General features: G+C 46.3%; 1 protein-coding gene across 18 annotated transcripts in view; it reads left to right on the top strand.

Annotated features, from left to right (window-relative positions):
- The window catches only part of LOC120896407 (protein phosphatase 1 regulatory subunit 12A), a 74,875-nt gene that overhangs the window by 26,551 nt on the left and 22,956 nt on the right, over nucleotides 1-25,368 (top strand). For 6 of the 18 annotated variants that reach the window (XM_040300490.1, XM_040300486.1, XM_040300503.1 and 3 more), the window contains exons 3-9: nucleotides 19,871-19,983; nucleotides 20,078-20,629; nucleotides 20,750-20,841; nucleotides 21,415-21,912; nucleotides 23,112-23,396; nucleotides 24,165-24,243; nucleotides 25,009-25,257. In XM_040300490.1, coding sequence (XP_040156424.1) covers nucleotides 19,871-19,983; nucleotides 20,078-20,629; nucleotides 20,750-20,841; nucleotides 21,415-21,912; nucleotides 23,112-23,396; nucleotides 24,165-24,243; nucleotides 25,009-25,257 — 1,868 coding nt within the window. The remainder of the gene's footprint in view (nucleotides 1-19,870; nucleotides 19,984-20,077; nucleotides 20,630-20,749; nucleotides 20,842-21,414; nucleotides 21,913-23,111; nucleotides 23,397-24,164; nucleotides 24,244-25,008; nucleotides 25,258-25,368) is intronic. The other 12 variants (XM_040300489.1, XM_040300494.1, XM_040300493.1 and 9 more) reach the window with 12 other exon arrangements.

Raw genomic sequence — 25,368 nt, 5'->3', positions numbered from 1 at the left:
CGCTTTGTGGTGTGTAGGCGCGTTTGCTTTCATTTGAAAATATTAGTTTTCAGAACGCGGCGCAGTGAGTTGCAAAAAAAAAAACACGCAGTTTGAAAAAAAAATTGCTAGAATCTGTTGGGTATGGTACGTGTGTGGCCACTCTCCGCGTGGTGACGCGGCCGGATATTCGTTCCAGGTCCGAAATTAAAATCGTGGGCGATAATAAAGTACAAACGTTTGACGAGCCAGGAAGTAATCTCTTGTGAGTGTCGCGTCATTCGCGCGACTGCCACCACTCATCTGTGGCTTATCGAAGCGTGACCACTTGTTCGGTTCGGTTTTCTTGGCCATGAAGTGCGCGCAAACGAAAATGAATTAGTGCAAATTGTGAGCAGCACGAAATTAATTTGTCCCGGTCGTTGTTGGGAGGGGCGCAACCAGAGAGTGAGTCTTTCTTCGTACCGATGGTATATGGGGGGAAGCGGCTTGTTTAAAAAGGCCAAGGGGTCTCTTTTCACCGGTAAATTGCTGGACAAATAATTTTGATTTGGAAGCAAAGAGAGGAGGGGAAAATACGTTTGACAGAAAACGACACGATTCACTTTCAAACACGCAACTTTGAATTTCTTCGGCACGAATTGCTGGTCTCTAAAATGTGAGAAAACCTTACTGTCGATGTTTATGAGTCGTTGAAAATTTTTGAGTATCTTTTTGTGCGAGAACCGATCTCACGACCTGCGTATTATAAGGTCACGCGCTTTTTGATGAGTCCATTGCGTCGGCTCTTTGATGGTGGGTTAGAACTAGACAAGTATCGTACCAAATGAAAATTGATATATAAATTTGCGGAATTATTTTAATGGATTCTGCTTAGTATTTCATAACAAAACTGCAATAAATTTATTTAGATAATTATTTTATTCAGTTAAACCGAATTTTTGACGTATAGGATATTCAGGAAATAAGTAAAAATTTATTTGAAATAAATGCTAACAGAAATAGAAAAAAAATACCCTATGTTATAATGACACTAGTTCCATTGGCCCACCATTAAATTACCGGAACGTACAGAAATAACAACCCGCTGGAATGCGAATGCGTTTTTCCTTAGGAGACTGTGTGCGCACGCCTAAGCATGCGATTTTGGCAACTTGCGTCAGCTCAAAGGGTTTCTGTGTGTGTGTGGTATTGTTTTCCGTTTTATTCCATCGTTTGGTTTTTTTTTGTTGCACCAGCTAGTTAACAACAGTTTACAAGCGGCAACCGCCCGTTTCCACAATGAATGTTGGGTCTAAAAAGCAACATTGAAAATCGCCGAGAAAGAAAGAGAAAGGACACAAACACAAACACACACATACTCCGGCAGCAAAGTGTGATACTTTAGGCGAGATATACTTTCACCAGCGCCATTGAAGACGACGGTGATTAGACGCGGTCGTGTGCTTATATGTGCTTTTGTGTAGTTTGGCAGGGGGTTTAATTTTTTCTTTGCTTGTTCCTAGAAATGTCGCACAACCCTTTTTTTTCGTTACTATTAGTCCGTTTTTTCCTCTCTTGATTTCTCTGTGGCTGATGTGGCTTTGGTTGCGCTAGTACAGCTAGGTAGTAGACACCCGGTGCCTTATTATTGCCCAGTTTCCTGTAGTCATTTTCGCAGCAACGTGCTTTTTTGTGATAGGGAGAAAGATAGAAAATAAGTGTACCTTTGCTTGCGGTTGGCTGAAGTTGGCTTTAATTTTGGCTTGTTGTTTAGTGGCGCGCGTGCTTCTGTCGGTATGCGGGGTTGTCTTTTTGCCGTTGGAAAACACCATTATTTGGGCGCATGGGAGCGAAAAATTGGCACGCCATTTTCATTGATGGCATTTTCCGTTTTTTTTTTTGTTCACTCACAGAGAAGTCGAAATTGACAAGTTTCTGTCACAAATAGGCGAAACAGTTTGCAAGAGGCGTTCGAATGTATTGTTTTTTCGTCGCACCAACATTTCTTCGGAGTGTCACTAACACTCCAACGGTCTGAGTCAGCTTGACGGCAACCCCACGACAGCAGGGCGAAATGCAACATGACTAACTAGTGTTTTAACGGCTTACATTCTCGCACACACTGTCGCGAGCGGGGGAAAGTGCACTTGCGCGCACCCGTTGGCCAGTATCGTACAAACTTCCCAGTCCACCCGGCAGCGATGGCGTCACTTGTTTGCTTTCCCTCAGTTTGTGCGCGCTCTATCAATTAAAACCATAGACACATTAATCACATTCGTTGTAGTTACGGCCTACCGAGGGCGCACTGCTAGAGGGCGCACATGCATACCAAGAACTACCAGTGGCCTTTCCTCTCAAGGCTGATGACATTAGCCCGGTGGCGTGGAAGACTTTCTTTCGTTCGAGTTACATCCCATTAGAATGGAGAGACACGAAACACGTTCTCCAGTAGCGAAGAACTCAACAACGGACCTATTGCTACATCAATGTTTGCAATGATGATCGTTTGTTGTAGCCGACAATAGCTTCCCCCCTGTGGAAGCGGCGATGGCATTAGGTTAGTTTAATTCTCGCATTAAACGGTCGTTCTGCGGGGCGTTCGGGGCCGCGCAAGAGTTTGTTGAAAGCGAAACTGTTTACATTCCCTAGATGCGTTTGAACCATCCGGCCCTGGCCTGCGAGGCTCTCTATGGCGGAGCGTGTAGACAAGAACAAGACATTTTATTGCTGCAATTGATTGGTTTTATTGAACTACGCGATGGCTTCATCAAACCACTCGGTCCCAAGTCGGATGCCGTTTATTGATATGAGCCTTCGCCTTCGCCTTGTGACTGTGTTGTCTCGGATTTGTGTGTTGCAGCAAAGGTGGGCACGGTTGAAGGTGATCTATACTGGGGTGAGGTGTAACCGGGTGAAAGAAAAGTACATTGAACCGTACTGTTGGGACCGTTGTTTTGAGGCTTTCTTTCGCAGTAACATTGCGCGCGACGACCGTTCTCCTTTGTTGACGGAAGAATGTTTATCGCGTCGGGTTAAAATAGAAGCTGATAGAAATAGGCGACGACGAAGGAAGTACATGTCTGTGCTACAGAGCTGGTCGATGCTCCGTGTCTTATCAGACAGTAGCATCAGTTATTGCCGGTTATCTTTTGCAGACTTAGAATTCCCAAAGGTTGTGATTCATTTCCTATCAACGTTAGGCTCTAAGCGGATTTACGGCTAGATTTCGACGTCAAGTATTTATTGGAATTATTCCAAATATAAGTAGTTTCTTCAACATCTCAATTATTATACCCACAAACGGTTGACAATAGATACTTAAAAAGAAATATAAATAATAAAGAAATTATTTAATTTATGTATAGATAACAGAAAAACTATTCCATGCAGAACCACAATTTGTTTAAAATTCATTAAAATATTTGTTCATTTTTGACAACCCTTCCTCCACCCTGATTGGTAGTGTTGTCACGTACATTGAGCGCCGACTAAGCACGCGCGATCACATGGCGTTTTGGTTTTGTGGGGCAATGGTATCAGTTTCTGCCGGGTGATGATGGAATTTGGCCCGAAACATGGCGCCAGTCGTTAGCGCTTAGCGGGTGCTGATTGATGAAACGAAACCGAAGCACAACGGGAGCACAATAACAGAATGTTAGCACTGTCGGGGAGGGGGAGAGGGAGGTAACATAAGAAAGAAAGCTAACCCCCGGGCATGTGTGAGGAAGTAGTCATCTTGAAGGCGTTAGAAAACAGATGAGCAATTGGCTGGCGAACGTTCTGAGCGTTATGGTTGAAGTGTTTTGAAATAGAACGAGGGTTGCTAATGAGTGAAAGAAGTTAATTTTAGCGTACTGCTTTAATGTTGTGGAAGTGAAAAGTCGTGTCTTGGAACCGACCCCTTTCAAGCGAAACTCAAATTCAATCAGTGTCCGGAATGGCAATAAAAATGTAATGCTGTTTAAACAGCGTGACGAAAATGGCCATTTTACAAGGAATTTGTTCTTCACATTCAATGCCATTGTCCATGTGTTTCTTTTCGCTTACATCATGCCACTAGCAACTATTTTTATCATCAAAGGGGGGAAGGTTTCTTTAGCAACGTCTTTGGCAGCGTGTGTTCGCGTGCGTTTGCGGCGGAAGGATAAACGCTCGGCCCGAAACGGCGCAATCATCATTCGTTCGTTCGGTGCTTTGATGCTTGATGACAGGAGCGCTACGACAAAGCGGGAAGTATCCGATCACTCACCCTCACTGGTGGTGGTTCAGCAACAGCAGCAGCAGCAGCAGCAGCTCACGTTCATTAATCACGGTGAATTGTCCTGCTGCAGCTGCTGCCGCGGTTCTCGGTGCGCTGTTTGATCGCAAGATAAGGTATCAAATTACACTCAACGAGTGTCACCGGTCAAGCCGACGTGCGGGGTTCCATCTCTTACCTGGTTTTCTCACGCCTCCCTACCTGCAACGAACATGTTGAGCCTCTGAGGTCCATTATCCTTCCCGACAAATTGCACCAACCTCGATGGATCATGATCCTGCACGCACCGCAATACAATGTAGCGAGAAATGGGCAACCACACACTCTACCGACACTGCCACACAAGGCTGATAAACATCACCTCCCGCAATGTGCGTCGTCGGCCGCCGTATTGATTAATGATTCCACCGGCGCAAACAATCGACATATAATTTGCCCAACCCGGCCGTCTCGGAATGAAAACGGGCGAACGCTCGCGAAATATTTGCGCGTAACGCGCTCTGCTGGCTGTGCCGTCTGTCTTATCATAAACCACGCGCGAAAGCAATGGTGCAAATGAAAACGTGAAACTGCGGTCTGTAGTTTTGTGTGTGTGTGTGTGTGTGTGTGTGTGTGTGTGTGTGTGTGTGTGTGTGTGTGTGTGTGTGTGTGTGTGTGTGTGTGTGTGTGTGTGTGTGTGTGTGTGTGTGTGTGTGTGTGTGTGTGTGTGTGTGTGTGTGTGTGTGTGTGTGTGTGTGTGTGCGCATCAACGCGGGACACGCGGAAATGCGCGTCAAGCATGTGTTGTGTTGTTGTTTGCCCGTCTGACAACTTTCCCCTTTTTCGGGGGTTCGAACCCCTCGCTGCTTATGGTTCGGTGGCTTTTTTGCGTTATTAATTTGCTGACCGATAAACGCCAAACGTGCGTGTCCATGTGTGTGTGTGTGGCTGAGTAAGAGTGAAACAGACGGGAGCAGCTACCCTTCGATGTGTGATATATGATGTAAAAGGCATAAAGCATAAAGACAGCCAGTGTGGTTGGTGGCAAAAAGAAACTGTACCTTTGGAAGACGCATTTGATCACGCGCGCGCGTACACACACACACAAACGTACGCACACGCCTGTCAATCGTTTGACAAAGTCTGTAAATGGGGTAAAAGCAAAAAAAAGAGTTAAATAAATTAACTGTATCAATAATTCATAGCACCACGCACTCTGCCAGGCACGGCAATGTGAACGATATTCCTTCGGTAGCCAAACCGTGTTACTTTTTGTTACAGGGGTTTTTAGATCATTTAAAACACTTACAATCAAAAAAGCAAATTATTATATTTTTAAATTATATCCTTTGCTTTCAACTGTCACTCAAAACACAGTTATAAGGACTTATCAATTTATTCAATTTATCAATTTATTAATGCTTTATAATTAACAACCATAATTACAAACGTAGACAGCGGCATAAATGCTTGAAATGGCTTATCAGGTGTCTGTCCGATAGCTTAAGCTACCGTATTCGACTACTCGCTCGAGAGGTACAGGCGACTCTCGAGATACGGTCCCCTCGAGTTACTACGATTCGCAGATACGACGATTTTGATTTTGACAGTTAAAAGCTGTCATTTAGAAGAAATTAATAAATTTGTTTTTATTTATTTGCGGTTAAGACCTTTTTTTTCGTTTGGCATAACAACCGGTGTCGGCCAAGGCCTGCGCCTGTACCCACAAGTGAAGTGAGCTTGGCTTTCAGTGACTTATTGTTATCATAGCAGGATAGTCAAGTCCTACGTATGGGGGCATGGTCAATTCGAGGCTTGAACCCATGACGGGCATGTTGTTACGTCGTAAGAGTTGACGACTGTACCTCCAGACCGGCCCAAGATGGTTATGATAAGCACAAAGCCCAAGATGGTTACAAGCAGCTAGACAAAGGGTTCCAAGTAGATACTGTTTATACTGATTTTCACTCTGCTTTCGATAGCGTCAATATCCATACTTTGACTAGCAAACTTTTAAAGCTTGGTTTTCATATCAGTATAGTTAAGTGGCTGAATTCCTACCTATCGTGTCGTTCAGTACGTGTTAAGATTGGGGATTGCATCTCTAGTGAATTAAGCAGGGTATCTGGTGTTCCTCAAGGCAGCATTTTAGGGCCTCTATTATTTAATCTCTTTATTAACGACATTGTCTACGCTATACCTGACTGCCCGGTTCTACTATACGCAGATGACCTTAAAATGTACTTTCCTGTGCGTAGTTCTAATGACTGTCTCCGATTGCAAGGCTTTCTTTCTATTTTTAATAATTAAGTAATTAATTTTTAATAATAAAGTGTTCCTTAAACTGTTTGTCACTCAACGTCAGTAAGTGCTCGGTTATTTCGTTTACTCGTGCGAGAGCTCCTTTATGTTTTAATTATGTTCTTTCTGACACTTCATTGCCTCGATCTGAAACTGTTATGGACTTAGGCATTATATTAGACACGAAACTTTATTTAGACAAACAATTTGACGACGTAATTGCTAGGGACTCTTGGACAAATAATTAGAAGTAGCAAAATGTTTCACGACCCTCTCTGTTTAAAATCACTTTACTGTTGCCTTGTTCGTCCTGTGATTGAGTACGCTTCAGTTGCTTGGTTTCCGGAGCAAGTTACTAGAATTGAGAGACTTGAGAGGATCCAGCGAAAATTTACCCGGGTAGCTATTAAGCGGCTTCCGTGGAGACATAACGACGTACTACCAGCTTATCATACGAGGTGTCAGTTGTTAGGGCTTGAAACTTTGGAAAAGAGAAGAATGGTTGCCCAAGGTATTTTTATTTTTAAACTATTAACTGGAAGAATCGATGCACCTCTATTGCTAAGTCATGTAAATTTTTATGTCCCTACTAGGCCTTTAAGAACTCGACAATTTTTAATAACTGATGTTCGTTATCGTCTTTTCTGTGCTAGGGATCCGTTGCTATTGATGTCCAAGAATTTTAATTTATTTTCAAATTTTGTAGACCTGTCCTTTAGTGTACCGAAATGTACTAGCGTCATTCGAGATTGCATTACGTCTAATTTTAGGAACACATAGTTTATAAGACATTAGTTTTAATTGTGTATGTAGGCCATGGAGGCTCGATACTTTATAATAATAAATAAAATCACGATAAGATTAAGACCTTATTAAACATATTTATAAAGATTCCTCAACTTCCAAATCTTGAATATTTATATCGTGTAAACGACTTTTGGAGTGAAGTTAACACATTATCGAACATTGTTTTTAATAAAATGCACGATATCATAGATTTCGACTCTTCAACTTCGGCTATAAACTTTATGTTGTAATATTCGACATTTGACATTTTCGACGTACGCCTTGCTTTGCGACATTTCTTCGGTTCTCGGCATCTCGGGGAGTCACCGGTATATGATAACAAATTGCATCAACTCGAATCTGCTGACGATTAATCTAACGGGAAAGCCATCTGTCATACCAAAGCGAACAAAATGAACGTTCGAGTGAATCCTCTCGAATGTCCAAATGAAATATTTGTTGGAATCGTAAAACACGTTAATATTCAACATTACTCTCAAACTAACAAGCGAACAACCCTGCATTTAAGATAAAAAAAGGATGAATGCGAGAGCCCAAACTCTGACGCGACGGCGGAATCGGCACAATCGGAAACGATCTTTAAACATCCTTTCCAGGCCATTCTCGCCATCATTACCGAACGCTTTCTGCTTCCCTCATCCCTCCCCCAATACCGTCAAACCCGAAACGCCTCTCAACACGCGTAATGTGCGTTAGCAGATCAACACCAGCAGCAGCAGCTTGCCTCTGTAGCATCACATTTCACTTCGTTAAGGTTCACTTTTTTTGAACGCGTGCACCCGCGTACTGCGCTCGGTTTGTCCCCGCAAAATAAACAGCTCATCTCATTGCAAATGCAACGATCGCAAGCGGCAGCAAGCGACGAACCGCGAGCGAGATGACGGGAGACAACCAACGTTTTTGGGTAACCCGCCTGCCTGCACGCCGTCCGCTCCTTCTCGTCTCTGCTACGATCGTAACGTTCCTTCTTCCTCCTGCTCTTCCGGGTGTGTGTGTGTGTGTGTGTGTGTGTGTGTGTGTGTGTGTATGTGTGTGTAATGCCTCTGCCACGCCACCCCCTATTCCACAGCCCAAAGCGTCTCTCGTTCACCCAATTCCGTTTCACTTTGCGCAACAACGCGCGCGCGGCACGCACCAACTCTGTGCTCTGTGCCTGCCTGCCCGCTTGGCTTTCACTTGACTTAGTTTCATTAATAATGAATGGTAGTCGAAATAAATAAGTAATGAAGAAATTAGCTTCATCAACGGCGGTCAGTGCCCTCACTCGTCGTCGTCGTCGTCGCCGCCTCCGCCGCCGCCAGCGCGCCTCGTAATGGTGGTTGACGGCCGGACGCAATACATTGCGAATGCATTTATGCATACACGCATCACGGCATGTGTGTGTGTGTGTGTGTGTGTGCGCATTGGGCAGAGTGACATCGAGCATAGTTAATTCACCCCCGTTAACTGTGAGGTGAGGTTCGCCGAGGGTGACGACAGCTGGGCCAAACCCATTGCTTCCTTCTTCCCCCCATGCTGTGACATACTCACGCAAAAGCCAACAGTGCTCGCAATTATTTGGAGGTTAATTTTCATGCTCTGATTTGCGGGATCGTTTTCCCATTGCGCTGACGGTTTTGCCGCTTGCCTAACGGTCACGGTAATTTTCCTCCCAACTTTACATATTCCGAAAGTTTGCTTCCTTCGGACGGCTAATTAAGCGGAGCTGCGGTGAAGGTATAATTTATTGCCATTGAATATCTGCTTAATGTTTGGGCCTTAAATTGGAATATCGCTTTTCACTAAAACCAAGTGCTCATTGTACTCGATTTCGATATTTGTGCATGACTTTTTGCAACCTTCCGGTGATTTGTTTGGCCTGTGTGTTGGTACATCAGTCCGTCGTTTACACCTTCTACCGCGCCTCAAGAACTGGTCACGGATTTGCGGCCCATAATAGAGCTGTCTAATGATATATGAGGCGAGCCCGTAAGATTTACTTGCCACTCGCGAGCACTTTTGCTGTCTGAACAAACATATAAACTAAATAAATTAAAAAAAAAAAAAACGGCGCACAACTTATCCCGGCGGTTTAGCGCGATAGTTAATCTAATTATTGATACTGTCAAAGTGCGCCGTCGGGCTTTGACGCCCTGACAGTCAGCTGACAGTTGCGGTTTTTGCTGTGCCTCCCCTTCTAACCGCTTCTCGGGGCCCCATTCTATATACACCATGCACCACGCCGAATTCGATGCAGCAGCAGCAGCAGCACCGAGATCTTGCAAGATCTTTCGATGTACAGTGCTGGGTGAAGGGGGATGAAACGCGATAGCGAGGGAGCCTCTAGCTCTTTGCTGTTCAGCCCTTCGGCTGCTACTATTTGCAGCACACACTCACTCACACGTACCAGCGCTTAAATTGATACGCAAGAATTCCAAACAAATCCATCCATCATTTATGGTGTAGCGAGGAGGAGGAGTAGGGAGTTCGTTGCGGCAAATTCGCTAAGAAGCAGTTGGTCTGGCAGCAGTTTCTCCTTGCCAAATGTGGACTTGTCCGTCGACTCCGTTGGGCTACGCTTCTAACTCCCCACCTCCCCCCCCCCCCTTTCTGGACGCTCCATTCCGGGGGTTTAGGCAAGGTGTCGTCGTACCCACCATGGCAACACCGATCCGAAGTGAGTCTCAGGTGTGTTCCGTTCGTCTACGCCGCCAAAGCTCGGTGCAATTTCGTTGCAGTTGCAAAGTAAAAGAAAAAATGTTGCCGATGATTCGAATCGGACCTCTGTGTGTGCGGTGAGAGGTGCCGGGCGATACCATCGGAGGTCGATGTCAAGCTGTCAAAAGTGTTTATCATCTCGATAAAAGTCGGTGAACTGCTCGGTGACCACATATAGAGACAGTGTGAGAGAGAGCGAGCGAGAAGCCCCGGCGCATTCGGCTTTAGCTGGCACCGGGGCACATGTGGATGACTTTTAAGCCAGAGCACAGCACAGCACCGTGGCACCATGGCTGTAATCGGTGTAAACGATACAAACATTTTTCGTTGCCTCATGTTAAACGTGCGGCTCTATTACCACCCGTGTGTTGACGGTTAAGCTTCTTCGCTAGTAATAACTGTACAAAATCTGATTGCGCGAAAAGTGGTACCCTTTGTTGTAAGATGCAGATTTGCCCAAAATTGAATGCGTTGCATTCCAAAGAATTAACCAGTGAAGAAAAAACCCACCTAGAAAGATTAGAACGGAATGTTCCGAATGCTCCAATAATATCCCATAGGAACACTGACGCTTACAAAACAACGACAGACAGATACCAAAGACATAGCAGCGGCAACGAGAGGATTTTGAAGTCTCTGGGAAACAAATAATTATTGAAACGACATAGTCGACATTCCACAAGCACAAGGGGGGGTCTGGTTTATCGGCTAAATGGCCACTCGTGACTGCGGGACTTGTCAATTTCGGCACGCCAGCATATCTGTCAATTTGCAGTTTAGCGCAAATACGCACGGGGCAATAAGTTCGACAGCCGCGGAACAAGCGGCTTACAACACCACGTATGGTGCAGCTCCACGTACCCGGTGTGCCCAATGGTGGTGCTGCCACCGGTTGGAGCTACTGTGCAAAACAATCCGTTGTGACAGGGCGCGATCAAGAACGCGCCTGCCCCATGCCACACTGTGCATGTGTCCGCTCTGTGTGTCGTTCGTGCAAAACGTACAGCGCAGCATTGGTTAAATAAATCTTCTAATGCCCTTACGCGGGGGCTACCGGGGATCGAGGTAAAAATATTGATGTTAATATATCTGGCTGACAATAAATATAAATGAATGTGTATCGAGCTGTCCAATTCTTAGGGGTACGGTGGTAAGAAAGAAAAAAAAACCATGTCTTTCCCCAAATGTATAGACAAATCGATTTCGCTACGTCGATCAAACACACACACACATACGTGCCTGTCTGCTGCGTGTGTAGGTTGAACAGCGCTGGTAAGCTGAGTTACGGATTAAAATATTTGCTGTTTTTTTTTTTTATCGGCACCCTCCACCCCGAGTCAAATTGATATGAAGGCTAATGCTTCCTGGAGAGGGTTCGTCGCTACCGCCTCGGCAAACAGTTGGCAAAACAAATTGCTCCATTTGCCAAGGTTTCCCCCCCCCCCCCCCAGGTGTGCATTATTGTGGCTGCGTAGGAGTGTGGCGAGAATTTAGACGCTGCACAAACGCTTCACAATGCACGGGAAAGCCACGTTCCGGTGGTACGGGTCGTGATGCATTTGTTTATGATTTTCTTAACATTGTTTTGCTCTTTTCGCGCATAATCAAAGGCAAGGATCACCGATGCGGACGTGATTGAAATATAGCGCATAAAGCCTTGTCCGATCGTGCTGCTTCGAACGATCGATCAAGCGATCGCAAGTGGTCAAATTCGCCCATAAATATGGCCGTTTTATTGCGCCGCTACTCCGCTGAGGACGAGGAGAAGGCGTACATTTATGGCTCGAAAGAACCGCACCGATTGGTATTTTATTCGTATCCTGCCGAAATGAGTTTGCGCGTTTTACGACGAAACCGTCCGATATTAATCGTCGATTAAAGTGCAGTCCGTTGGTGTGTGTGTGTGTCGTGTACTTTTGACATGCAAAATAATGTGTAAATAAAGAAATTTAAAATAAAACCGCTTGCCCATCACATCCCGCCAGCCCGCCCCGGCCGTCTGCCTGGCTGACCCAGATATTTGCAGCTCTCTATGCACCCAAACTGTGGCGGTTGTGTGCGTGTGTGGTTGCAGCAGCACTACACACGGTCATCGACCTTTTATTGCCGTTGCTCCCTGGCGCGCTTTGCATCATAAGCCGTGGAAATCGGTTGTAAATGGATTCTATTTAGAACGCGACAGCATCGCTGCAAACTACACACTGCCCGGCTCGACCACATGCCATGGGGATGGCAAAGTTTGTGTGTGTGTGTGTGCATTAAAGAGAAAGTGATTGCAATTAGAAAGAAAACGGCAGCGAAAGAGAGGGTGCAGAATGTGCAATTGTTGGGTATTAACTACAGTAAGATTTATTGCGAACTTAACCTTACTGAATCGAATCGTTTGAGACTGGTTGTGTTAATCTTGTACAAAGAAACATTTACCAACTGAATTATTACGCTTTCATGCAAGTTTGTGCCTTTTATTTGTAATTTTATTTCATCCCTTTCCCCTTTGACTTTGACATTTGGGTTCAGAGGAAAATCTTTCCATTTCTTGGCCTATTATTTCACTATTCAAACCCCTAAAAATTGTAAGCTCCTTTGCGTCCCTCGGTTTTGCGGCTAATCATTTGCCAGCGAGCGAATGCGAACGTATATTTCATCTCACTACTATGTGTCGCCTGCACATGTTGCCATTATTGTGCTGTTTTACGGTGTTTGAGATTGCGCCACTACAACAGTGATCGTAAACCACACCACCGCTTGATTTGCTCCCTTTAGATCCCCATGTGTGTGTCCCGCTGCACGTTGACTCCGAGCGCGTAATGTTTCCCGCTCTCGGAATGGTGTTCATATTTTAGTATTTTGTCATTCCTTCGACGACGACGACGACGACGACGACGGAGGCAGCTGCTGATCCGTTGTTGGACGACAATACCGCCGCGCCTAAGATTTTATGTATATTTATTGTCCACTGGACTCTCCTAGATCCTCGTGTTTCTGCGGCCGCAAGTGCCTGCTCCCCGTGTTGCTGTGTGGTGGGCGCACAGTAATGATCGAGTTTATTTTTATTGTTATAGCTATTTGATTGTTTTTTTTTTTTCTTTCGCCCCGGGGGACCGGTGGGACTATTTAGACTTCCGTGTCGTGTCCAGGATGCCGTCTAGTGGCGGTGGGAATGAACTTTAGATCGATGTGTGCAGTAGGATTAAAGCAATTTGGACGCGCTCCCCCTCCCGGAGCGCTTGCAATGCAGAGGCAATATTTTAATCGAAAGTTGTAACAGTTACGCGACGGCTAAAGGGCGATGATGAGAAAATATTAGTTTTTTTTTTATTGCAAAAACCAGTGGGGGAAGGGAGTGTATGGCAATGTGATATTTGCATTGCGCTGAAGCAAACTCGTGGCGAGCAAATCTCTGTGGAGCTAAGCAAGCTATTTAAAGCTTATCGGGTTGACCTACTAACTGGGGCCAATGAAGGATGTAGTCAGATTAATTCGACAAGATATATATTTCTCTAGCAACTGCCCCGTGTGTGTGTATGTGTGGCAAGGTAGTAGTGTAGGCCCTGTGCACACTATTTTGGCTCATTGCCTTCCGTCTAAGCAAGTAGCAAAGACCCCGATACACCGCGCTACGCAAGCAGATGCATCCAAAATTATTCGAATGTTCGATTTACCATTAATCTAACGTCAGGATGATGTGCAATAAACTATCTCCTCCTCCCCCCCCATACCCATCTGTATCCAAATTTAGCTCAGCTCCAGCAAATCTTGCCAAAAGAGTAACGATTATAAGCTCACCTTTATTTGCCGTTGGCTGCCCTTCTTGGGCATATCAAATTGTAATTTATCATTAGCCATCTGGTGTTTGCTTTCTAAAAAAAAACATACATTGTTCCCCAATTATTGAAGATGCTTTACGGTGTCGATTGGGGAAGACTCGGCGAGGCGTTCCAATGACTCGTTTTTTTTTGCGGAGCGAAGACGCGAGAACAGCAAAAAGCAGAGCAATAATTTGTCGATTAATCAATTGGCTACCGTTTAACTTTTTACGGCAAGCTGCGCGATCACATTTTTCGGTTCACTTTACCGACCAAAAAAAAAAAAAAAAAGAGACCTCTCACCTCCATCCATGTGTCGCATAAATCGTGCCCCACATCGTCCTATCTCGCCGCTGGTCTGTCGAATGCGCGTATATGCGCGTCTGCCTGTCATCTCGACTTCACTTCACGAAAAGGTGAACAGCAGCAGTCCCGCTCGCACGCACCGCGCTCTACCACCCCTACCTCAGTGCTGTTTGGCGGAAACTACGAACGCAGCGAATTATCCCACAGCGCAAAGTCGATCTCTCCACCCCGGCCCAATTGAAGCAGTAGCAGTGCCCAGGCACGAAACGCCAGCAAAAGAGCTTCTGGTACTTTGTGTCAGATTTAAGCCTACCAAACTGTCGCTAATCGATAATAAATCCCCTCCTTTACCGGGGTGCAGGAGGCAGCGGCTGCGCTCGGTGGTTGGCGTTGAATTGGGTGCAATCTCATATAATATGGCTCGGTCGGCCGGCCGGCCGGGGTAGGGAAACGATCCGCGAAACGATCGTGTTGCGGAACGATCGTCCCCCACAGTAAGCCCCCGGAGAAGCGTCGCTAATCTGTTTTATACCTTCGTTGGCGTTGTGGATCTGGAGTTTGCCCGTTTGCCACTGGGGAGCTTTGTTGGGTGCTTGTTGAGTCATTCAAAATAGCGGGGAAATGGTGCATTTGTTTGTTGCTCTCTTGCGTTTGTTGCTCCTACGCTGCTTCGTGTCACGGTTTCACGACACCAAAATGACATTCAAGAGAGGAATGTACAGTGTTTTTCACAACATGAAACGTCACTTGAAGCTTGACCGCCAAGCAGACACTGTTAAGTACTTTTGGCAACCTTAAGAAACGGGCCGAAAACAGTCCGGCCACTTGAAACACAACCCTCAGCACCTGGAGACGGACCGAGGGGGGGACAGCGTGTGACAGCGCCAAAGCCTACAATTTATGGACAGGCGATCCACAGACAACGATGATTGGGAGACAAGCGAGAAAGAAAGGAAGAAAGAAGAAACAAAACGCTCACATCGGCGCAAGTGTTTTTATGTTTCTCCTTTATGACACACGCATGAAAGACGCATTCGCGCCTGCTTGTTATGATGTTATACGCGCGGCTGGCCAGCAGCCCAGCCTCATGGCAACCTGTTCCTCTGTTTCTGGGCTCTCTTCTCCTCGTATCATCGCCCTCCGGTGGGGTGGAGTTTTACCCTGATCGATAGTTTATTGGTTCAGATCGTTGGCCGTGTTTCTCTTTCAGTTTGTTTAATCTTGTCTTTATCTTTCCTTTGCGTTGAGCCGATCTTACTTTGAATGGCATCATGATCAGTGTTGGATTAATTATGATTCAGATTCATGAATCTGAATGGATCTTTGAAATGAGTCTCTGTTGGAAAGATTCATGAATCTCAAATATTCGCGAATCTCTAAAAATTCATGAATCTCAATAGATTTTTGAATCTCAAACGAATCATGAATCTCATAAGAATCCTATATCTCAAAAGATAAACGAATGTCTAGGGATTCAGAAATCTAAAAAAAAACAATACTTGAGCTTCTTATTATTCTACTTCTTGACGTAACATCCTACGTGGCCATGCCAGCCTACAGAGGCTTTCGAGACTTCTTGGCATGTACAACACATCCGTTTATTTTGTTTTGCTACGAGGAGACGGGTCCGTGCAAGGCTTGAACCCATGGCGGGCATGTTGTTAAGTCGTGCGAGTTAGCCACTGTACCACTGTATGGGATCGAGCAAATTCAATACTTTCAAAATCATACATGTCTAAAGATTCACGGATCTTGGAAGATCCATGTATCTTACGAGATTCATGAATCCTAGGAGATCCTAGAAGAATTCAATCTTAAGAGATCCATGACTCTGTAGAGAATCTCTATCTCTATCACATAACGTACAACTTTGTTTTCTTCCTGCCACGGATGAGAGCATCAACATTGGATTTGAACTACGCCCGGCCTGTACAGGAACCGAAACGTCTACCACTAGGCCACCCAGCCATGGATTATGACAGAGCATCAAACAGCTATAAAAAAGAATTTTTGGAGATTAGATACGAGATTTGAATCACTCGTCCCTGAAACTTCATATGAGTGAATCGCGACAAAAGATGCATAAACCCCAACACTAAGCATGATGCTTCATTGTACGCGACCACACACACGCACCATCGAACGAACTCACCGATTCCATCCCATGTGGCTGCTACTGTGGCACGGTTGTCGTTGGTTCTTGATGTCATTTGCGCTGGGTTATGATGTGATATAGTCGGCTCGTTGTAAATCCATCCATCGCAAGGTATTGCGGCAAATGTCACACACACACACACACACAGTCAGGTGTGCCTTGTAACGAGCACGATGCTTCGATGTCGATCTTACTCTACCACCCCGTGTGTAGTCAGCAAAGACGTGAGAAAATTTTGACGCGCTACAACAACTGGTGCGCGCGAAACTGGTATCAAATAAGTGCTCAGTGCACACACCGTTACGCGGGAGGCCCTATTCAAGAACACTCCAGCATCCTTTCCCCTTTACCACCTCTATGTCTGTCGCTTGTATCAATTCAGCTAACCTCTCCCCCCTGCATTGCATTGAACTCGCACTGATTTTCAAACACACACACACGGTTGACACGGGGCTTAGATTAATTGTATTTTCTTTGTACAGTACGGATCGATCTCCCTTTTTCTTCCCGCCCCTTGCTTTTGCTCTCCGAACGAGTCGTTTCTGATCTCTCGCACCCAGGCGAGACAGGCCCCTCTGGGGAGCACGATAAAAAAAAATGTCCATCATCTCACCCAACCCCAACGTGTCTCTTGAAGCGTTGGCCTTCGCTCCGAAGCGAAATATCCAACCCAAAGAGTGCCCTTGCACCACCATCACCACCGGTGGGGCAAATTAAATCTTTAAGCAACACCTGCTCCAGTTGGCACGAGATGATGACTTGTGGGTTTGTGTGTGGCGCATAAACGCTAGAATTGCACACACCAACTCGACTGATTGCGTACGATGGTGGTGAAGCCCTCCCGAATTCCCACCACAGAGAGAGAGAGAGAGAGGCACGCGGGTTTTGCTCTCGGGAAGGGGGGGCGACATGTATCCGTTTGGCAGCATGGCGCTTTCCCCGTGGGAATTGAACGTGCCGTATTCATTCAGCAAACGACCGTGCATCGTTTGTGAGACCACTGAAACGTGCTGCACATTGCAATCGGCGTTTAATCGGCATGTGTGGACTGACGAAAGAGGTGCAACAAGTGTAGGAGTGTTTTTTTGCAATTTTGTTTTTAATTCGATTCTTCTCCGCATTTTTGTATGGCGATTGGAACGAGTTCTGCGTACTAAATACATATATTTATAGAAGTAATATCACTCTTGATTGGCACTTTACTTCCACAGCTTTTGAATGATCGCAACCTTTCTCAACATAAACATTTATATTTATCGTAACAATAATAACAACCTGTCGCAAGCGGTATCTATCTCCCATGCCGTACGTCAAAACGTGTTATGCGCCGAAAGTAGCAACCTTCTCGTGCAGTTTCTGTGTGAGTGTGTGTGTATGTGTGCGTATTTTTTTGCATCCATCTCTTCGCTCCCTGCCTCTCGCGCACAGCTTGAGGGAGCATTCTCCGGTTGTCCTTGCCAGCACCTTATGGGGCAATTAAAACGTGTCCGAAAAAGCGTCGTTAACAACTGCGATCAAATGAGCATTTTTATTGAACGCGTGCTGGCTGGCTGCTATGTTTTTCGAAAGAGAAGAGAGACAGCAGTTATAGACCGCGATCACCGCTGCAAGTGCGTGTTTTGATTTGTTCTTTTCCCATTTTTTACATCGCTGCACAGATCAGATCCGAGACTCCCGCGGGAGCTGGATTGATGAAAATCCGCTTTAAAATTTAACGATCGGATACAACACTATAATACGCTTGATCTCTCGCCAGGGCTGTATTTATTTTTCGGCGCGCCAAGAATATAAAGTGTTAGTTATAATTGTATTAAAAAATGGAAACTATACGAACGTGGTTTCGGTTGAAAAGCTACTTCCGCTAGAGTAGCAAACCCTTTTTCTAGATAAGCTTCCTTCTGGGACGCGTTTTTTTAATGCCCAAGAATTGTGTCTCCCCTATGTAGTTTGCCAGCGAAATACTCCGCACGGTGCAAAAGGCCATCCATACGGTCCACCGCAACACAGTCGCAATAATAATGGTGTTTCCCGTGGCCGTGTGTCTGGCGACCACTGTCGCGCACCGGCCGCGCACCGACCGATTGACGTCAGAGAGAGAATTTCCAAGGTTTTCTGTTGAGTTTGGGGAGGAAAAAATAAAAGGAATAAAAGCAACGTCGGTCGTTCCGCCGGTGGCGCGTGCGCATGGTGCTGGCTTCAACGGCTTCGATCCTGTCTATTTTAGCCCTCGTCTCTCTCTCTCGTTTCGTGGAGTCGTCGGCCCTGCCGCCACAACAGCAACTCTTACAGCAGCATCTACTCTCCCCCCCCCCCTCGCATGCAGGGCTTGATTTTCGCTTCCCGATAGTGAATTTAAGCACGAACCATTTTGCGCCCGTTTATGCGATTAGAGAACAGCGGGGCAAACATCACACGCGTGTGTGTGTGTTCAAGATCATTTTGTACTGATCGACAGCAGCTGCCGGCAAATCTCCACCCAGGTGGGTGGGTGGTGATGCGGTTGAATGTGAGGGCAGTAAAAAGTTTGTATATTTCGACAGTAGGCACCTCTTTCCTCTCCCTTTCCACTTTAATCTGCGTCACGCTTAGGTCCTAGGGGATACGGTTTTAGACGACATGGAAATTTCATAATTTCTCCACACGAAATTACAATTAACCTTGACGGCGCGCCCTGGTTCGCCGTAACCGGTTGGAAAACGTCCATCAACATCCTGTGTATAACAGTTGGGCAACAAAGTGGCTGCAGGCGTCTAGGGAGAGAGGTAGAGGACCATTCGATTGGTACATTTTGTCTGTTGCCAGAAGCTTTGAGTGTTCAATGTAATGCACCAAACTAGTGATGTGCTCTTCAGAGCATACCCACGACTCCGATCCGGCTTGGGCTATTGTTAGTCCGATACCGACTCCGGTAAAAACCCAAACCACTAGTTCCGCCCGGAGTCGGAGCCGTTCGGAGTCATTCGGAAACGTCCGGAAACGTCCGTAGTCGCATGGAGTCACCTGGAGTCGTTCGGAAACGGAGTCGTTGGGAATCGGAGTCGTCCGGAATTGGAGTCGATCGGAATCAACAGGAGCCGTCCAGTGCAATGTGCTTGTAGTCAGGCACTTCATTTCGTTCAAAGGCAGACTCCGGATAACTCTAACTCAAACCGATTCCGGACGACTCCAACCGACTCCGAACGACTCCAGACGACTCCAACTCCGAACACCTCCGGACTACTCCGCGAAATTCTGGACAATTGCAAACGACTCCGGATAATGCTGGCCGGAACTACCTTCCGGATTCGGTTCCAAAATTATCGGAGTCGGATCGGAGTTGACTCCGGATTTTTGCCAACTTTACCCATCACTGCACCAAATATAATTAATGTTCGCAGTGTAAATGGGAATCGTTGGGATGCTGGAAATTGGTGGATACAGTCGGAACAGCACTTCTATTCTTAGCAGCGATTTTTAAGACCTGGTAGACACTTGTGTGTTTCTTTTTACACTGGGTAGAGAGTAGACAAAACAAATCATCAACAATGAATGCCAATAAACACGCATAACTAATATAATTTCTCCCATTTTTCTCCCACCTTCCTGGTTTCCTGGTTTCAGGCGTGCATCGATGACAATCTGGACATGGTGGAGTTTCTCGTACAGAAAGGTGCCGACGTCAACCGGAAGGACAACGAAGGCTGGACACCATTGCATGCCACAGCATCATGCGGGTAAACGAAGACCGATCGAACTAGTCGTTCGGTTCCACAGACACAAATCCAAAAAAATCCAATTCTAACGCTACGTTTGCTTACTTTCTTGCAGCTTTCTAAGTATAGCACGCTATCTGATAGAGAACGGTGCCGACCTGGCGTCGATCAACAGCGATGGCGAGCTGGCGGTCGATCTCGCCAACTCGGACGCGATGGAGGACCTGATCCAGCACCACCTGGACGAGCAGGGCATCGACTGCGAGGAGGCGCGCCAGGCGGAGGAGCGCATCATGCTGAGCGACGCGACCAAGTGGCTCCGCACGGACAGCCCGGACTGTGATAAGGCGCACCCGAAGACGGGCGCCACCGCGATACATGTCGCCGCCGCCAAGGGCTACATCGGCGTGCTGAAGCTGCTGCTCGAGGGCCGGGGCGACATCGACCGGCAGGACGTGGACGGCTGGACGCCGCTGCACGCGGCCGCCTACTGGGGCCAGAAGGAAGCCACACAGATGCTGCTGAACGCAAGCGCCGACATCGACGTGCAGAACTACAGCGGCCAGCTGGCGATCGACATTGCCCAGGACGATATCGTGCCTTTGCTGAAGGATGCCCGCAAGAACGGGAAGCGCACGAAGCGCAGACCACCTAGTCACGGAAATAGGTACGGTGGGGTTCTCGGATAAGCGTGCGTTTGCGAACGCGTACCTCGTTTTGCGCCTGTGGCCTAATGTTTGCCTTTCTGTTTCTTTTCCGGTACATTGCACCCGCGTGATGGTGGCAGGATTACGGACAACTTCGAAAATAGTACGGAAACGCCGACCAAGGTGATTCGGGTCGAGGTGAAACCGATTGACAGCAATAAGGAGAAGGAAGGTAGGTGTATAGGGCGATCAGATCAGCCGCGCCGTGTAACCACACATCCCGCGTGCCCCTCGGTGGCGCAACCCCCTTCCCTTGCACACATGATTTCGTGCGCGTCCCATCCCGCATTCCCGTTCATTTCCCCCCCGTGTCCAAGCGGTCATTCGTTTTTGTCCACTGTCGATGGGGGTCAATTGAGTTGGCAAAGGCGATTGACTAATTGGATATCTGGAACGGACAGGCTATTCGAGACACGAAAGAAAACACTGCTGGCTTTTATCATACCGGCCCGGTGCCCCGTTGGATCACCCGCTCCCTTTGTTTGCGCTATGTGTCGCTTCGTGTTTTGGTTTTTGGACCAACGAAATCCAAATTAGAGTCACATGAGTTGGCAGTTGGGGGACCGTATTGGGGGGGGGGGTTCTTTTTCTTTCGCCTTTCGTTTTCGCACATCCATATCTCGCCGGTATCACGATTGAGTTTCCGCTATGTAAAAGTGTATCTTGTTAAGTCAATATGATTCCCTTCAATACAACCTCCCACAATCACGCGCCCGCTGGACCCTTGGGTGTGGATGCTACCCAGCTGGTGGATCCGTCGCCGTCGACTACGGCGACGACGACGATGGCGGGGAAACTGTTGCCGAAGCGCTTCCGGAATCCCCGCAAGTTGCAGGAGACCAAGAAGAAGAAGAAGCAGCAGATGAAAAAGATGAAGAGGAGGATGAGGAGACGATGGATGATACGGTAGACGAGGCGCTGGAAGAGGAAGAGGAGGCAGAGGAGGAGGAAGTGGAAGAGGAAGAGGAAGAAGAGGAGGAAGACGCAGAGGAAGAAGAGGAGCAGCAAGAGCACGTTAGTGCGCAAGCGAGCCGTCCAGGCGAGGACGTAACCGATTCGTCCATCGGTAGCGTGCCGTACCAGCAAGTTCTTCCTTCACCCGCACAAATCAACCAAACAAAGGATGCCGAAAGCGAGGAAGAGGAGGAGGAGGAGGAAGAAGAGGAAAATGGCAGCGTATCGTCGGAACCGTACTCCTCCTCGAATCCGTCCGCCGATAGTAGTATGACCGAGTCCGAAACAGGTACAGCCAGCCAAACTGCGGACCATCCACTCCGCTGGTGGAATACAACCTTCGCCCCCTGCCCTTATTGTGGCTGCGCGGGTGTGTGTGTGTGTTGGATTCCACCAACCGGATGTGTTTGTGTGTGTGTGTGTGCGTGAAAGAGAAAAATGTTCGCTCGCCGTTCTGTAACGGTCGTGCAGCATACTCCCTACAGAACACGCTACTGGCGTTGGAGGGAGTTTGTTTGACCTCTGGCCTGTGTTTTTTTTTCTATGCAAGTGCTCGCTCTGTTTGATTACCTTTAATTTGAGGCGTTTGATTTGAGTTGGTTAATTGACGACGTATGGTTTGGTTCGCTCGGTTTCCGTCGTTTTGTTTACTTGTGACTTTCGTATGTTACAATGCGTTACATATGCGTTACAATTCCGCACACGATTCACAGATCCGAAAAGATGTTTGCGAAAAGGATTGTTTAGTGGGAATAACGATTTGGAGCGACTGTACGACATATCGGTACAATAAGAAACTATATTACGCAGTAAAATTAAAAAAAAAACATAAGCTTTTAAGTGCTCATCAAAGCTCTCAAAAGGGATAAGATTGCACCGTGCGACGTGTGTCACTATTCCCAGATCATACGCTTTTCTGGTCTGTGATGAATGTGAGGTGTGTTTGGCTGCTAGGCATGTTGAAAATGCACGTGCTATTTTGTGTAGAATTAACGCTTTATTTTCATTTTACTAGTTTTGCTTGAAATAGTAATCATCTTGACCGTGAAGTCCGCCGAACTACTTGAAGCATTCCTTGCGCTTGGATTGATCCTTATTTGTATAATTGTTATTAGTTGATTTAAAAAAAAAAATCATTCCACTTCATCGCAATTGGCAATCTTTTGGAACCATCAAAAGACAGACTTTTATGAATCGATCCACATAGGATGCTTTCGAACCGTTTTACCGCGTGCTGTATGATTGTTGTTAATGCTATTCAACTAACCAACGTTACTGCAACGTGTGCTGTTTTGGGCCTGCAACGCACTATTCTGCTGCCGTTCCACAATGTTCTTACACGTGTCGTCTTCTAACCGACTTGTGCTCACACTGCTGCCTGTGTATCGTGATATCTTGAACACCAACGTGATCGTTCGTTGCGATGTGCTTCTCACAACATGGTGGCATGTCTGTGGTATTGGCTGTGCTTTAACCATCGACGAACAGACGAACTGTTGCCACGGCCCGTTCCAATCATCTCGCGACCGACGCCGGTTCCACTGACCACACAAATTGTAGCGCCGAAGCCACGTGTGACGGAGCCGCCGGTACCGTCGAACAATGCTGCACCAGCGATCGCTAACAATCCAGCGGCCCCACCAACGGCACCGTGGCGCCGTGCGCGTGCCGTACCGACGCCTGTGCCGCGCCAGTTCTACGAGGAAGCACAGCAACCGCCGGCCGATGATGTCGTCGACTACGCTAACCTCGTTTTTACGTCCAAGCGCAACCGTAATGTTCTGTTCTTCTGTTCTGTTGTTTCTTACTGTTCTGTTCATGTGCTGCTTTTTGTTTGCTATTTCGTTTCGTTTCTTGTTCAGTGCTGTATTGTTTGCTCACGTTCAATATCTCATAATCGCTCATATAATCGCTTCGTCGCAAGCTCCTTCATGTCGCTCACGGTGTGCTCCTGTGACGAAGCACCTCTACCTCATCGACCTTCCTGTACTTATGCGCCTATTTTCACACTGTACGATCAATCGCCTCGTTCTGTTACTGCTGATGCTGCCGTTTTTGTCGCCATTTGTGTATCATTGTCCTAAGCATTCGCAAGCATATTTCAAACCTTCATTTGCAACAAGCAAAAGTAGATGGTGCAATGTATCCTTCATGAAAGATGCATTGGCCACCCCCGTATGCTTCCCATTGCTCTCATCTTCACGCTAACAGTATGGAAAATTCGAAAAATAAGGTTCAAATATTCGCGACTGCGTTGCGCCAGTACTGCCATCTTTCGGTATCTTTGTTCGCACAGTTGAAAAATCTACCAAATGAAAAAAAACTGCTAGTTGATTTGGTTCATCTTTATAAAAAGCCCACTACACACAACAAAAAAAAAAAAAGAACATCCATTAGCTTTAATTTCGAGCCTTTGAAGTGTTTTGTTTTTGTTATTGAGCAATTTTCTAAATAAGCATATGTGTTTACTCTCTTTCTTTCTTGTTGTAATTTTCATTCCTTCCTGCCTTCCCTGGCCGCCTCATCGCGCTACGAAACCAGTAGTTTCGGAAAAGGAAAATAAACCAACCGAACCGGATGTGATACTGAGGAGAACGCAGAGCTTCGAGAGTGACGAAAAGTGAGTATTGCGCGCCGTTCTGTGGAACCGTTTCGGGGTTTCTCTTCTATTGCTGTGTGTATGTGTTTGTGTACCGTGTGCGTGTGTTTTTCTTTATTTTTTTCTTTTATTTTGTTTAAATATTGGTTGCTGATATGGTTTTTTCCTCGCGTGTAATTGGACCGTACAGATTTATTTGCGTTAAAGATTGTTATATTGATATTCGCATTTTACGTTTAAAGTTTAAAAACTCATTAACGGCTTTGCATGTTTCATTGCCCCAATAATGTATAAAACAAGATTAAAACTGAAATTAAACGCAATCGAATCATGCACACAGGACAAGGATGTGTTTCTTCGTAATTGTTGTACGTTGTTAAAAAATCCGTTTAATTCTTCTTATTAATGGCTTGTGTTTTCTAATTGTTTATTAACTCCCACTACCTTATCTCGGCACACCACTACTACCTGTGTGTATCATGGACATATACTTCTTCAACGGCACCTTTCCTGATGTTGAATACTTACAAACTACAACACAAAACCCCTAAAATACTACCGCATATATGGCCGGTTACTGTTTTTTGCACAACATCATCCAACATTTGCACTACACGACGCGGCCTACATACTACATACTACGTCATTACACTTGCAACATGTAACCACACACTATCCTTCCCTTTCCGCGTACACGTACTCGTGACCAACACATTTGCTAAACATGGCCGCAAACGATGCGCGCTCGTGTGTGTGTGTGTGTGTGTGTGCAATGGCCCTATGCAGGTTCTACCAGCGGTATGCCGAGCTGCGAGCACGAATACAGGCTAACTCATGCCCCCACACGATCCTACCATCGACGCCTATTAACACTAAAACCAGTACCGCCTCGAACAACAACAACAACAACAGCAGCAACAACAACAACAATAACAATAGTACTACCACTACTACTACGGCGACGACGCCTGCATCGAACATTTCGTCGTACCTGGTGCAGCGGTCCGCCTCACTAAAGGATCATCGGACACTAAGGTAACACAAGAGCAATTATTCTGTACTCCATTTTGCCTTTTTTTGTTCCTTTTACCAAAAAAAGAAGCAAGAAAACTCCTCTCTCTCTCTCTCTCTCTCTCTCTTTCACTA

This window comes from Anopheles arabiensis, chromosome 2 (assembly GCF_016920715.1).
Source record: "Anopheles arabiensis isolate DONGOLA chromosome 2, AaraD3, whole genome shotgun sequence".
NCBI classification, from domain to species: Eukaryota; Metazoa; Arthropoda; class Insecta; order Diptera; family Culicidae; genus Anopheles; species Anopheles arabiensis.
This window is presented reverse-complemented; position numbering and strand designations above follow the sequence as displayed.